The 12,765-nt window shown below is 43.9% G+C and overlaps 2 protein-coding genes across 2 annotated transcripts; both read left to right on the top strand.

The window, feature by feature from the left end:
• The first annotated feature begins 2,566 nt into the window (after window positions 1-2,566).
• On the top strand, window positions 2,567-3,954 carry LOC131190876 (heat shock protein 30C-like). The gene has a single exon (XM_058168362.1). It carries the CDS (start codon window positions 2,640-2,642, stop codon window positions 3,180-3,182), a length of 543 nt encoding a protein of 180 aa, XP_058024345.1. The 5' UTR covers window positions 2,567-2,639; the 3' UTR covers window positions 3,183-3,954.
• Window positions 3,955-10,244: 6,290 nt separating this feature from the next.
• On the top strand, window positions 10,245-11,105 carry LOC131187839 (heat shock protein 30C-like). The gene has a single exon (XM_058162527.1). The coding sequence runs from the start codon at window positions 10,324-10,326 to the stop codon at window positions 10,951-10,953; it is 630 nt and encodes a 209-aa protein (XP_058018510.1). The 5' UTR covers window positions 10,245-10,323; the 3' UTR covers window positions 10,954-11,105.
• The last annotated feature ends 1,660 nt before the right edge of the window (window positions 11,106-12,765 follow it).

The raw sequence follows: 12,765 nt of genomic DNA, 5'->3' as shown, positions 1-12,765 counted from the left end.
CCCAGAGAAAGAGCTGGGAGGAGAAAACAGCCCTCCGACCAGCTCAAAACTACCAGAACTGAACCGCGGTCAGAAAGAACAAGGAGGCGCCCAGGTTATTTGCGTGACTCGTCGAAAAATAACATGTAAATAAATATGTAAATAGAGGCAAAGTGTTTTCTGGGAGGAGAGGTGTTATGTATTCATGTTGTACCTTGATGAACATATCTTTTCTTTTATGTACACTGAGAGCATATGCACCAAGACAAATTCCTTGTGTGTCCAATCACAGTTGGCCAATAAAAAATTCTATTCTATTCTATTCTATTCTATTCTATTCTATTCTATTTCCGCACAGTCTAAAATCTTTCTTATTACTTCACCTTCGCAGGTCTTTTTGTCCTTATTTGCCTAGTTCCCAATACAGCCAAATGTCATCATTGGAAAGAAATGTAATATACATTTTGTGGTTTAAGCAGCTACTCACCGGGGCTGGCTAGGTACACTTACTGTGCAAACCTGTGGTTAGTAAATTGTTCTTTACTAAATAATGTATCCCATTTGATACATAATATTAAGCAATACAGTACAGAACAGTTTACAAAACTCAATGGGTACACAAATCACGCTAAATTAGGGTTTAGTTAATCCTGGTAGTGGAATAAGCCACCATTACCTGTGATTACACAATCCATTCAGCCATTAAGCATGGTTTACAGGATACAGAGGATGGATACACACAAAATCACAAAGAAATCGCACGGTGGCTAAATGCAGTACAGGTAATCCCCTACTTACAACTGTTCGTTTAGTGACCGTTCAAAGTTACAATGGTACTGAAAAAAAGTGACTTATGACCGTTTTTCACACTTATGACCGTTGCAGCATCTCTATGGTCATCTGGTCAAAATTTGGATGCTTGGCAACTGGTTCATATTTATGACGTTTGCAGTGTCTTGGGGTCATGTGATCCCCTTTTGCGACCTTCTGACAAGCAAAGTCCATGGGGAAGACAGATTTACTTATCAACCGTGTTACTAACTTAACTACAGTGACTCACTTAACGAATGTGGCAAGAAAGATTGAAAAATGGGGCAAAACTCACTGAACAAATGTCTCGCTTAGCAACATAAATTTTGGGCTCAATTGTGGTTGTAAGTCGAGGACTATATGAGCTATATGACTATATGAGGCCGTACGGGTCTGGATGGGGAGAAACAGGCTCAAACTCAATCCCTCCAAGACAGAGTGGCTGTGGATGCCGGCATCCCGGTACAGTCAGCTAAATCCGCGGCTGACCATCGGTGGCGAGTCATTGGGTGCGCAACTTAGGCGTCCTCCTGGATGAACGGCTGTCTCTAGAAGATCATTTGACGGCTGTCTCCAGGAGAGCATTCTACCAGGTTCGCCTGGTGCGCCAGTTGCGCCCCTTTCTGGACCGGGATGCCCTATGCACGGTCACTCACGCACTCGTGACGTCTCGCCTGGATTACTGCAATGCTCTCTACATGGGGCTCCCCTTGAAGGGCATCCGGAGGCTACAGTTAGTCCAGAATGCGGCTGCACGGGTGATAGATGGAGCCCCTCGTGGCTCCCGCATAACACCCATCCTGCGCAGACTGCACTGGCTACCTGTGGCCTTCCGGGTGCGCTTCAAGGTTTTGGTGACCACCTTTAAAGCGCTCCATGGCATAGGGCCGGGTTATTTACGGGACCGCCTACTGCTACCGAATACCTCTCACCGACCCGTGCGCTCTCATAGAGAAGGACTCCTCAGGGTGCCGTCAGCGAGGCAATGTCGTCTGGCGACGCCCAGGGGAAGGGCCTTCTCTGTGGGGGCTCCCACCCTCTGGAACGAACTACCCCCCGGACTTCGTCAGCTTCCGGACCTTCGGACCTTCAGCCGCGAGCTTAAAACATACTTATTTAATTGCGCAGGACTGAGTTAGATTTTAAATTTATGGGTTTTAAATTGGGTTTTATTCCTATATTTTTAATTATTGGGCTTTTAGAATAAGTTTTTTAATTGTTTTTATATTGTATTTATGTGTTTTTTAAGTGCCTGTAAACCGCCCTGAGTCCTTCAGGAGATAGGGCGGTATATAAATATGATCAAATAAATAAATAAATAAATAATATCACAATCCTAAGATTCTGCCAATATTTAATTTGGAGTCCATGAAATAATGTTTATTAGCTAGTCATTTCTTCTTATTTTGTGATATCAGTCTCTACTTTATGCCTAAAGAAAAACATTAAGACTGAGGAAAACCAGATTAGTTCATAAAGGCCTCAGTTCTTAAGCATCATTGCCGGCAGCAGCTGTTCCCAGCTTAGTTTGCATTACTCCAGATTCTATTTTGGACGGAGTGAGAGCGAAAGTTAGCCTAATTATAAACCAGGCACAGGCCAAAGAAATGAGGCCAGCGCTGAAAATTGGGGTGAGGTTACCTCATGGTACCAGTTTAGATAGCTGAGTAATTGTCATGAAATGCCCAAGTGATGAGTTAAATTCTTTATTGCGGGAACCATCACATCAAAAATATTCCAGCAAGGAGAGGATTTGAATAAAAGGGAGCTGAGTCCTGGAGGCAGAACATACAGCAGCTCTCAGCATATAGAGACACACCGGGCTCAGCTTATTCAAAAGAGAGACCAAGATGCTGTGCAGACTCCACCTTGCAGGCCCTCAGAGCCCCCTGCGAAGCCGAGGTTTATGGCCCCGGACCGCTTCGCTCTTTGAAGAGCTGGAGCGTGAGATGGACTCTATGTGGGAGCTCTTGACCAGCAACTGGCGGCCCACGGCCAGCAGCATGGTCAGTCAAGAAACTATCCACCGCTTGGAGACACCAAGCACCAGTGACACCTTTGCAGTGACTCAAGATATGGCTGGATTTGACCCCCAGGAACTGGTGGTGAAGCTGGTAGGGGAGAAAGTGGTTCTGACGGGCAGGAAGGCCAGTGAGATGCCCAATGGACCGTTCCGCTATGAGATCTTCCGCAGGGCGTGGGACGTGCCTCAGACCGTGGACCGAGATCGGCTCAGCTGCTCCATCTCCAGCGACGGCCAGCTCCGCATCGAAGGTCCTGTGACGGAATCGGCCATGAGGACGGTGCCCATTGCAGTCAACCGAGTGAGAAATGAACCTCAGCCAGCAGCTGAAGAATCCACACCCGCAGAAGAGAGCCGGGCTCAAGGATGAAGGAGGCTGGATGGAAGAGACTTTTTAAGAACTGCATTGCTGGAAAGCATGAAGAAATGTGCTAATAAATATTTTAGATATGGAATTAAACGCCCTGGGGGGCTAATCAAATGAACTGGTGGGGGGAAAGAGGGGGGTGGATAGCAGGCTTGGAGAGAATTGTTTCATTTACTAGAATTGTCATGGAAAGAATTTGTGATGAAGAATAATTAAAGGTGGAATTAAGTGATGTGTAGAAGTTGGTCAGTCTTGGTAAAAGGGTTTTGGAAAGAATGGCTCTCAGTCCAATATTTATATTTTTGCTGCTCAGTTAAAAGTTTGTCAGCTTTTTCTTTTTTAAAAAAAGTTTTTTTTAATCAGCTTTGTAAACAGTTTTATCTCCTGAATCGACCAGTCTCATTTAATTTAATTTGCTTTTGGGATAAGAACCTGCTAAGAAAGTCTTTATAGAATGCAGATGGGAAGAAGTCAAAAAGGGGTTTACTTTAGTTATTGAGAAGAAAAAAATCAGAATTGTCTCATTGCTTTCGCCCAACATCTTTCCTTTGCCAACATAGACAATACAGTACTGAAGCAGTTAGCAATGGATAAGATTTCCCTGAAGGGTAAATTGAGAAACAGATTTATACCACAAATTTGAACCTTAGGTGTCAGATGAATATTGGAGATTGTCTGAATGTAAAGTGGGGATTCTCTGTATGTTTAAGCAGGACTTTGCTAAGGGGAATCCATTTCCTGAAAAAGCAAATAAATAAATATATATATTTCTCTTCTTTGTTCTACTCATTTCTCAGCCTCAAGTATTCTTCATCTGTAACACGGAAATATCAATTTGCATTTGACTAGGTGTTTCTCCAGGTATTCTGGTCAGTTTTATTTTTAGAATTTGAATTCTTGCCCTGTAGAAACTCAAACGTTGAGCACTCTTAAAACTGTAATATGGCTGACTCACTCCTTTATGCAAGAGGTAACCACTACAAGATAAATCAGCCACCTCAAATTTCAAAGCCCTTTTCCAAATACAATAGCTATGGTAACAGGAACTAAAATTATTCATCACAATTGAGCAACTATTTTTTTTAGTGTACATAATCTTTTTCTTACATAGCACACTAGCTCCTTTTCTGATCTTCCATTATACATGTATTTGAATTCTAAAATTCCAAAGAAATATTCCACAGCTTCAGCAAGCCTGAAACTTGTCCACCTAAATGACCATTGTAAGTTTCGTATTAGCCAGGAACTCATAAATTTAGCTGCTGAAAATTTAAAGGTTTTGTACATTCAGAACATAATTAGGCAAACAGGATCTTCTCAGTAGTGGCCCCTCTATGCTTCCAAAATGAGGTAAAAACCTGACTTTAAAGGGAATATTTGGGCTATGTTATGTTTCCTTTCACGATTTACTTCGGCATCCCCATAGTCACATGTTCAAAATTCAGATGCTTGGCAATTGACTCGTATTTATGACGGTTGCAATGTCCCCTGGTCATGTCATCACCTTTTGCAACCTTCTAACATGCAAGGTCAGTAGGGAAGTCAGATTCAATTAACAATCATTTTACTAACTTAACAACTGCAGTGACTCACTTAACAACCATGGCAAGAAAGGTTGTAAAATAGGGCAAAATTCATTTAACAACTGTCCTGTCTAACAACAAAAATTCTGAGCTCAGTTATAACCATAAATGGAGAACTGCCTGTACCAGTAATTACTTAATTCAATTAATAACATTCCACAGTCTTTGACCAGGTGACAATGAAAGGAGTCTGTAATTCAGATATCTGGAGGAATACAAATTGCTTTGCTTACTTCTTGTTTAGGAATCTTCTGCTTGGAGAAGCCTGCATGCCTCTATTACAGAAAGTAGGTGTTAGACACCTTATAATAGACTGTCTTGCTAGTGATAAATATTGTTTTTGTTGTTAGTTGCGAAGTCATGTCCAACCCATTGTGGCCCCATGGAAAACATTCTTCCAGGCCTTCCTATCCTCTACCATCCTCTGGAGTCCATTTAAATTCATGTCTACTGCTTCAATGACTCCATCCAGCCACCTCATTCTCTGTCGTCCTCTTCTTCTTTTTTTTTTTTTTTTTTTTTTTGTTTACATTTATACCCCGCCCTTCTCCGAAGACTCAGGGCGGCTTACAATGTATAGGGCAATAGTCTCATTCTATTTGTATATATTTACAAAGTCAACTTATTGCCCCCCCAACAATCTGGGTCCTCAATCGTTCCCAGCATTAGGCTCTTCTCCAGTGAGTCCTTCCTTCTCATTAGGTGGCCAAAGTATTTCAGTTTCCTCTTCAGGATCTGGCCTTCTAAAGAGCAGTCAGGGTTGATCTCCTCTAGGACTGACTAGTTGGATCGCCTTGCAGTCGAAGGGACTCACAGGAGTCTTCTCCAGTACCATAGTTCAAAGGCCTCAATTCTTTGACGGTCAGCCTTCCTTATGGTCCAACTTTCACAGCCATACATTGCAACTGGGAAAGCCATAACCTTGACTATACGCACTTTTGTTGGCAGGATGATGTCTCTGCTTTTTAGTACGCTGTCTAGATTTGCCATAGCTTTCCTCCCCAGGAGCAAGCGTCTATTAATTTCTTGGCTGCAGTCCCCATCTGCAGTGATTTTGGAGCCCAGGAAAGTGATAAATATAGGTAGTCCTTGATTTACAACTGTAATTTACCCCAGAATTACTCCTGTAAATCATGGTGGTCATTCAGTGGATCATCACAGGAGCACCCCTGATTTTACCACCTTTTTTGTGGCAGTCATTAAATGAACACTAACTGAATGTGGCGGTTTTTAAACAAACCAATAGGCATTCCCCGCCACCCCGAAACCAGAAATAAATGCTGGAAACCCTCAAAAGACACTGACAATCAGTCATGCAGAACAGCCATAAGTCCGAGCCTATTTTCCAGAACCCAATATGTGATCATGTAACCACGAGGGGCGGGGGAGGGGAGGAGGAGGCAGCCATCCGAACTTTGAATTCGGGTCATAAATAGCTCTGGGAAGGTCCATTGTCATTCTGAACAGTCATTAAGTGAGGATTACCTGTAATTCCAGTATTATCTCCACTGTAAATGGATCGGTTTAAGAATGCTGAGAGGCTGTCTGTGATTGTGTTCAGTTCTATAACCTGTCTTGACTTTAAATTATTTAAATTGTTTTAGCAACTTTGCCACCTGGTGGAGATTGAAAAAATAGACATACACAAAAATCACTTCTACTGTTACCTGGAAGCAGGCCAAGATTCCTGAATGATGCAACAGAGTGTAAGAGGTTCCAGCACTTTCTCCCTCTGCCTAGCTTTCTCCAGATCATTCAGAACCTAAATTTGAGGATTTGATATTAGCCACCAAGAAAATTAGAAAATAGCTATTTAAGGCCTGCTATGGGCATGTTTTCCTCACTATGAAAACTCAGCCAACTGGGGCTTAATTAAACCACTAGGCAAATATTAATTAAATTTATATAGTCAAGCACCTCACCACTGTGATACTGGGTGGCATATGGAGTTAAAATTCTCCCCCTCCCAAAATATATAAAAAAAACCAATCCAAAATAACCACAAAAATAATTAATAGAATGTTAGGGGCTGAATCGACCAGTCCCAATGTCTAAGCATTCAGTTTAATTTGCTTTTGGGATAAGAACCTGATAAGAAAGTATTTTTCAGAAAGAGGATGGGAAGAAATCAAAAAGAGGTTTACTTTAGTTAATGAGAAAAAAAAATCAGAATTGTCCCATTTCTTTGGCCCAACATCCTTCCTTTGCCAACATAGACAATACAGTACTGGAGCAGTTAGCAATGGATAACATTTCCCTGAAGGGTAAATTGAGAAGTAGATTTATAACACAAGTTTGAATCCTAGGAGTTATGGACCAGGAAAGGTGTGCAGACAGAATGTCATATTGCAATTGATCTTCTCCCCTTAACCAGCAAAAAGCAGCCACATACAGTCTGGGGCCATTAAACATTTCCTTGTATCTCCGTAAGGGTCACCCCATTTGAGAGCATGTTGCTAAATTTAGGCGGCAAAATGGCCCATTTTCACATGGGTCATTTTGGTTTGTCTATCTGAAATTCTGAGCGAGGCCATCCTCTCCTTTCTTAAAACCCTGAATAATGGGCAAAAACATATGAACAGAACTTAAGAAGCGTCTTGGATGAGAAGTGAAATGTTTTCAAGGAAAAAATCAAGGAAGTCCAGCTGTCTTTGGGAAAAGCACCTTTGGGACTGAGGATCTCCATAAAAAAAATATAGATAGTTAAAATTATGGCAGCAAAAATAAGCCTGGACTGTTTTTGTCTTCTTTTTTTGCAGTGATTTTAAAGGGGGGAAGGGGGAGTATCTCTAAAGCTTTCTAATCCTAAAGCTCCAACTGCCCAAAGACTTGCTGATCCAGTTCTACAGAGGAATTATTGAATCTGTCATCTGCACCTCTATAACTGGCTGGTTTGGCTCTGCAACCCAGCAAGACAGACACAGACTTCAGAGGATAATTAGAAGTGCAAAAAACAACAACAACAACAATAATGGCTACCAACCTGCCTTCCATTGAGGACCTGTATATTGCACGAGTCAAAAAGAGGGCTGTGAAAATATTTACAGACCCCTCGCATCCTGGACATAAATTGTTTCAACTTCTACCCTCAAAAAGATGCTATAGGGCACTGCACACCAGAACAACTAGAAACAAGGACAGTTTTTCCCCGAATGCCATCACTCTCCTTAACAACTAATTCCCACAGCACTGTCAAATAATTTACTAAGACTGTATTACTATTATTCTTCTCTTCCTTACTAGTATCTGTCTCTTCCCACTTATTACTATTATCATGTTGCTTGTATCTTTCAATTATACCGTTTTCCAGTATTGGTTCTGTGGGTGTGGCTTGGTAGGCGTGGCAGGGGAAGGATACTGTAAAACCTCTATTCCCACCCCAATCCATGGGAAGGTTACTGCAAAATCCCCATTTCTTCCCAATAAGCTGACTTGGGAGGCAGAGAATAGATGGGGGCAGGGGCAGACAGAATTTTTACTACTGGTTCTCCGAACTACTCAAAATTTCTGCTACTGGTTCTCCAGAACTGGTCAGAACCTGCTGAAACCCACCTCTGCTGTTTTCCCAAAAATAAAACATCCCATGATAATAAGCCCAATTGGGCTTTTGAGCGCACGTGCTAAAATAAGCCTGCCCCTGAAAATAAGCCTCCCTGAAAATATTTAAATGCGGGGGTGGAAATCAGGTAAGACGGCAAGAGGAGCCCCATCTTGCTCCACAACCCCCCAAAATAATACGACCTCCCCGAAAATAAGGCAAAGCGCTTATTTTCGGGGTTCTAAAAAATATAAGATGTTTCGGGGAAACATGATATTGTTTTTATTTGTTTATTTGTTTCCTAGTACAATTTGATAGCTTATTAGTAACCTTGACTATCACTAAGTGTTGTATCCAACAGGTTCCAGAATGGCGCTGTGAAATAAGATTCCAGACAACCAGGATCTCAGGTGTAGAGGTCTTTATCAGGAGCTCTGGCACGTTCCAACAATCACCATTCACAAAGTGAGATACTGTCAGCGCTAATGCGCAGTGCTCCCCACCAGCTTTTTAAAGACTCCTGTGCTCCACCTCTTGGCCCCACCCCATCACATCCTTGCAACTCCCTCCCGGCTAACCCATATCCATCCTAGCATGGCTAACCCACATCAGTGCTTTAGTTTTCAGGCTTTAGCTCGGCCCGATTCATCACAGCCGAGGCTTGGTCCTGCACAGGAGGGCTTTGGATGGCTAGGCTGGTTGGCCGGACACACTCCTAGGTGTCGCTGGGTCAGTAAGTGAGCTCCCCCATCCCGCCTGAATGGCAACCCCCAACCGTGGCGCTGCGGGGCTGACAGTATCTTTTTATTCTTGATGAATGTATTTTATCCTCCTTATGTACACTGACAGCATATACACCCAAGACAAATTCCTTGTGTGTCCAATCACACTTGGCCAATAAAGAATTCTATTCTATTCTATGATACTATTGAGGATTTGTTATCTCTCCAGAAGTCAAATTAAGACTCCAGAGCTTTGCTCACCTCAGTTTAAAGGCTTTGCCTTCCAGTTACCAATCTCTGCGCATAGAAAAAGTCTTAATTTCTCATCCCCCATCCCCCACACTTCTAGGGTGAAGGAAAGTCTATTTATGCCCCATTTTCTTCTTAGCATCCCCTCAAAAAAAGGCAACGCCGACTCTCCTTCGCAGGGTTGTTGTACAAAAACGTCTGGAACGGAAGAAGAGGGGGAAAGGCTGAGTTTTGAAACAGAAGCCACCATGAGCACTGTGTTTTTCTGGACTCCCATTCCCCCCAAAAAGCAGGAGGCTGGCTCCTGGCAATTTATCCTTTTCAAGCAGTTAACAGTAACAAGAGTTGTGGAAGGGATCTTGGAGGTCGTCTAGTCCAACCCCCTGCTCACACAGGAGACCTATACTAGGGATTCGAACTGCCGACTTTTTTAATTGACAAGCTCACTGTCTTAGCCATTGAACCACCTAGCCCAGGGGTCTGCAAACTTGGCTCTTTTAAGACTTGTGGACTTCAACTCCCAGAGTTCCTCAGCCAGCTGGCTGAGGAACTCTGGGAGTTGAAGTCCACAAGTCTTAAAAGAGCCAAGTTTGCAGACCCCTGACCTAGTCAGTCTAATTATGGACACCGTTAGGCTCAGGTAGAGCAGTTGGTAGCTTTGCAAGGCGTGTGTGAATGCCGACTGAGCAGCCTTGCCCGTGTCTAGGACAAACTGGATTTTTCTAGAAGCTGCTAGGCAGAGCATAAACGCGTTTTGCCTAGTTTGCCCTTCATGGCAGATTAAGGACGCAAAGCGGGGCTGGCACGAATTTTACTCTTCCTTCTAGGCGCCTCTGGAGCCGCCGCCGGTTTTCCAGACTTGTTTGGAAACTTCTTACACGCCGTTGCGTCATAAAAACAACAACCGAGGCCACGCGGCTCAACGGCTTGAGGAGGCGGGGCCTACGGGGACTATAAAAGGCGGCACGGGCCGCCCAGCCAGCCAGAAACAGACGGAGCGAGCTCGAGGAAAGGTTGTGCGTCGTTTTGGGAGCTTCTGCTGCGCTGCCACCATGGCGAGCTACTCTCGCGTCCTGCTTCGGATGCTCCCTCTGCGGCGTTGGCCTCTGCCCGGCTTGGGCCCCGTTTGGCTCAGCGAGCTGCAGCCGGCGTGCAGGCCCCTGTGGCCGGCCAGCCCCAGCTTCGTGGACCGCGTGATGGGCGACATGGAGAGGCAGTTCCAAGAGATGGAGAAGATGAGCCGCGCCTTCTTCCAGGCGACGCCGCTCCCCTTTATGGGGGAGCGCGAAAGCGCAAAGGAAGCCTCGGAGGAGAACGCCAGCCCAGCCGGGGATAGCAAAAGCCATTACCGCTTCTCGGTGGACGTGGCCGGCTTTACTCCCGAGGAGATGACGGTGAACCTGGAGGGGAGGAAAGTGACGGTGACCGCCAAGCGCCAAAGGGAGAGCCAGAGCAAAGACAGCGGCGGCTACTGGGTGGAGCATCAAGAGCTGCGCCGGGAGACCCTCCTGCCTCCCGATGTGGACCTTCAGGCCATCACTTGCTCTCTGAATCCGGATGGGCAGCTGTGCATCGAGGCCCCCCGGCTGGCCTCCCCCGAGTCCGCGCAACACACCATCCCCATCGATGTGAAAGCAGCCGAGCCGAGTCCCGGCGGGGAGGACAAGCCCAAAGAGCACTGATCCTATGGATGGATAGATGGATGTGTTCCTGCCGCGCACATAGAAAATCGCTCTATGAAAATGGAGCAGGCTCAGCTGCTAGCTTTAGCAAGGCTCTGCAGCCTTGACTCTCTTCTTTCCTTGTCTACAATAAAAGCCTCTTTCAAAATTTACCCGTGGACGTATTTCTGAAGGTTGTGTTCTGTGGGTCCCACACGCAACTGGGATTTCAGAGGATGCACTGGAAAACAGACTTGTTTTAAAGGGAGTGGGTGTGGGAATGGAGGTTGTGTACTATTGTGCAAATGGCAAGTTGAATTCTTAAATGATGGTAAAGTGTGACTGACTAAATGTGAATGTTCTGTATGACACCAAAGTGGACATTGTATTTTTTTAAAGAATAAAAGTTATTTTTATTTGACTGCCTGAAACCAGATTCTTAAGTGGCTTACAGAGTATTTAAAAAAGGGAACAGGTTAAAAGGTTAAAGCGTTTAAAATAGTAACTAAGAATACGGAATTGTAATGTGGCATCACTGTGTACAATTAATTTCCCAAGGACCCTTTGGGGAGAAAAAACTCCAATTTTTACCTGTGAGAATGGGAAGAAACTAATGAAAATTGCATTGTGTCTTGTTTGGAACTTGGCATTATTTTGTTTGGAAAAGTTGGTTACTCTTGGTTCAATGTCAAGCAGTGGGTATTGCAACTGTAGTATGGTCTATGTTAACAGTTTGGTATGTCGGTGGTCTTTTGATACTGTCCATGAGGTTTTCTTGATGATAAAGAAGTGGGTTGCCAGAAGAAAGGGACAGCAGAGGATGAGATGGTTAGACATTAACGCAATGAACATGAATTTGGGCAAACTAAGCCAGTGGAAGACGGTGGGCTGGGGTGCTATAGTCCAGGGGTCTCCAACCTTGGCAACTTTAAGACTTGTGGACTCCAACTCCCAGAATTCCTCAGCCAGCTTTGCTTTGCTAGCTGAGGAACTCTGGGAGTTGAAGTCTACAAGTCTTAAAGCTGCCAAGGTTGGAGACCCCTGCTGTAGTCCATGGGATCGCAAAGAATTGGATACGATTTAGTGATTGAACAATGTTAGTGGTTCCTTCTAATAAAATAAAGCTAGTCCTGCTATCAAGGACTAGCTGTTGGGAGGAAGATATGGAAATGGTCAGTTGGTGGCCAATGAATAAGTAGTCCTTTAGTGATTGCCCTGTTTAGCGATCATTTGTAGTTATTATGGTAAAGAAAAAGCAACTGTGATTAATTCTCGCATTTACAATCTGCAGATCTGTTCAGCAAAGAAAAGCTGAAGATAAGCAGAGTTGCAGTTTCAGTGATGGCTTCACTTAAAAGTTTCCAGTTCCAGTTGTATTTGCTGAACAAGAATTACCCTAGAGTTTATAAATAAACTTACTTGACTTAACCACCACACTTGGGACCAGAATTTTCATTGCTAAGTAAGCTGGTTGCTGAGTGAGTTGCGACTGATTTTGCAACCTCTTGCCACAATCAAAAAGCAAATCACTGTAATTAAGTGAACCATGCTGTCACAAAGCAAATCTGGCTTCCCCCATTGACTTTGTCAGAAACCCAGCTGGGAAGGTCACGAATAGTGATCATGTGACCCCAGGATGCTGCTAGCATTTTAAATACATGGCAATTGCTCATGTGACTGATAACCGATCGTCACTTTTCAGTGCCATTTATAACTTTAAATGGTCACTAAACAAGTAGTTGTAAATCAAAGTCTACCTGTATTTTAAAAAATGGAAAATAGTGATGAATATTTGTAGTTCAGGTGTTAGGATGAGGATGAAATTTTGTTCTC

The sequence above is a fragment of the Ahaetulla prasina genome, chromosome 1 (genome assembly GCF_028640845.1).
Source record: "Ahaetulla prasina isolate Xishuangbanna chromosome 1, ASM2864084v1, whole genome shotgun sequence".
NCBI classification, from domain to species: Eukaryota; Metazoa; Chordata; class Lepidosauria; order Squamata; family Colubridae; genus Ahaetulla; species Ahaetulla prasina.
This window is presented reverse-complemented; position numbering and strand designations above follow the sequence as displayed.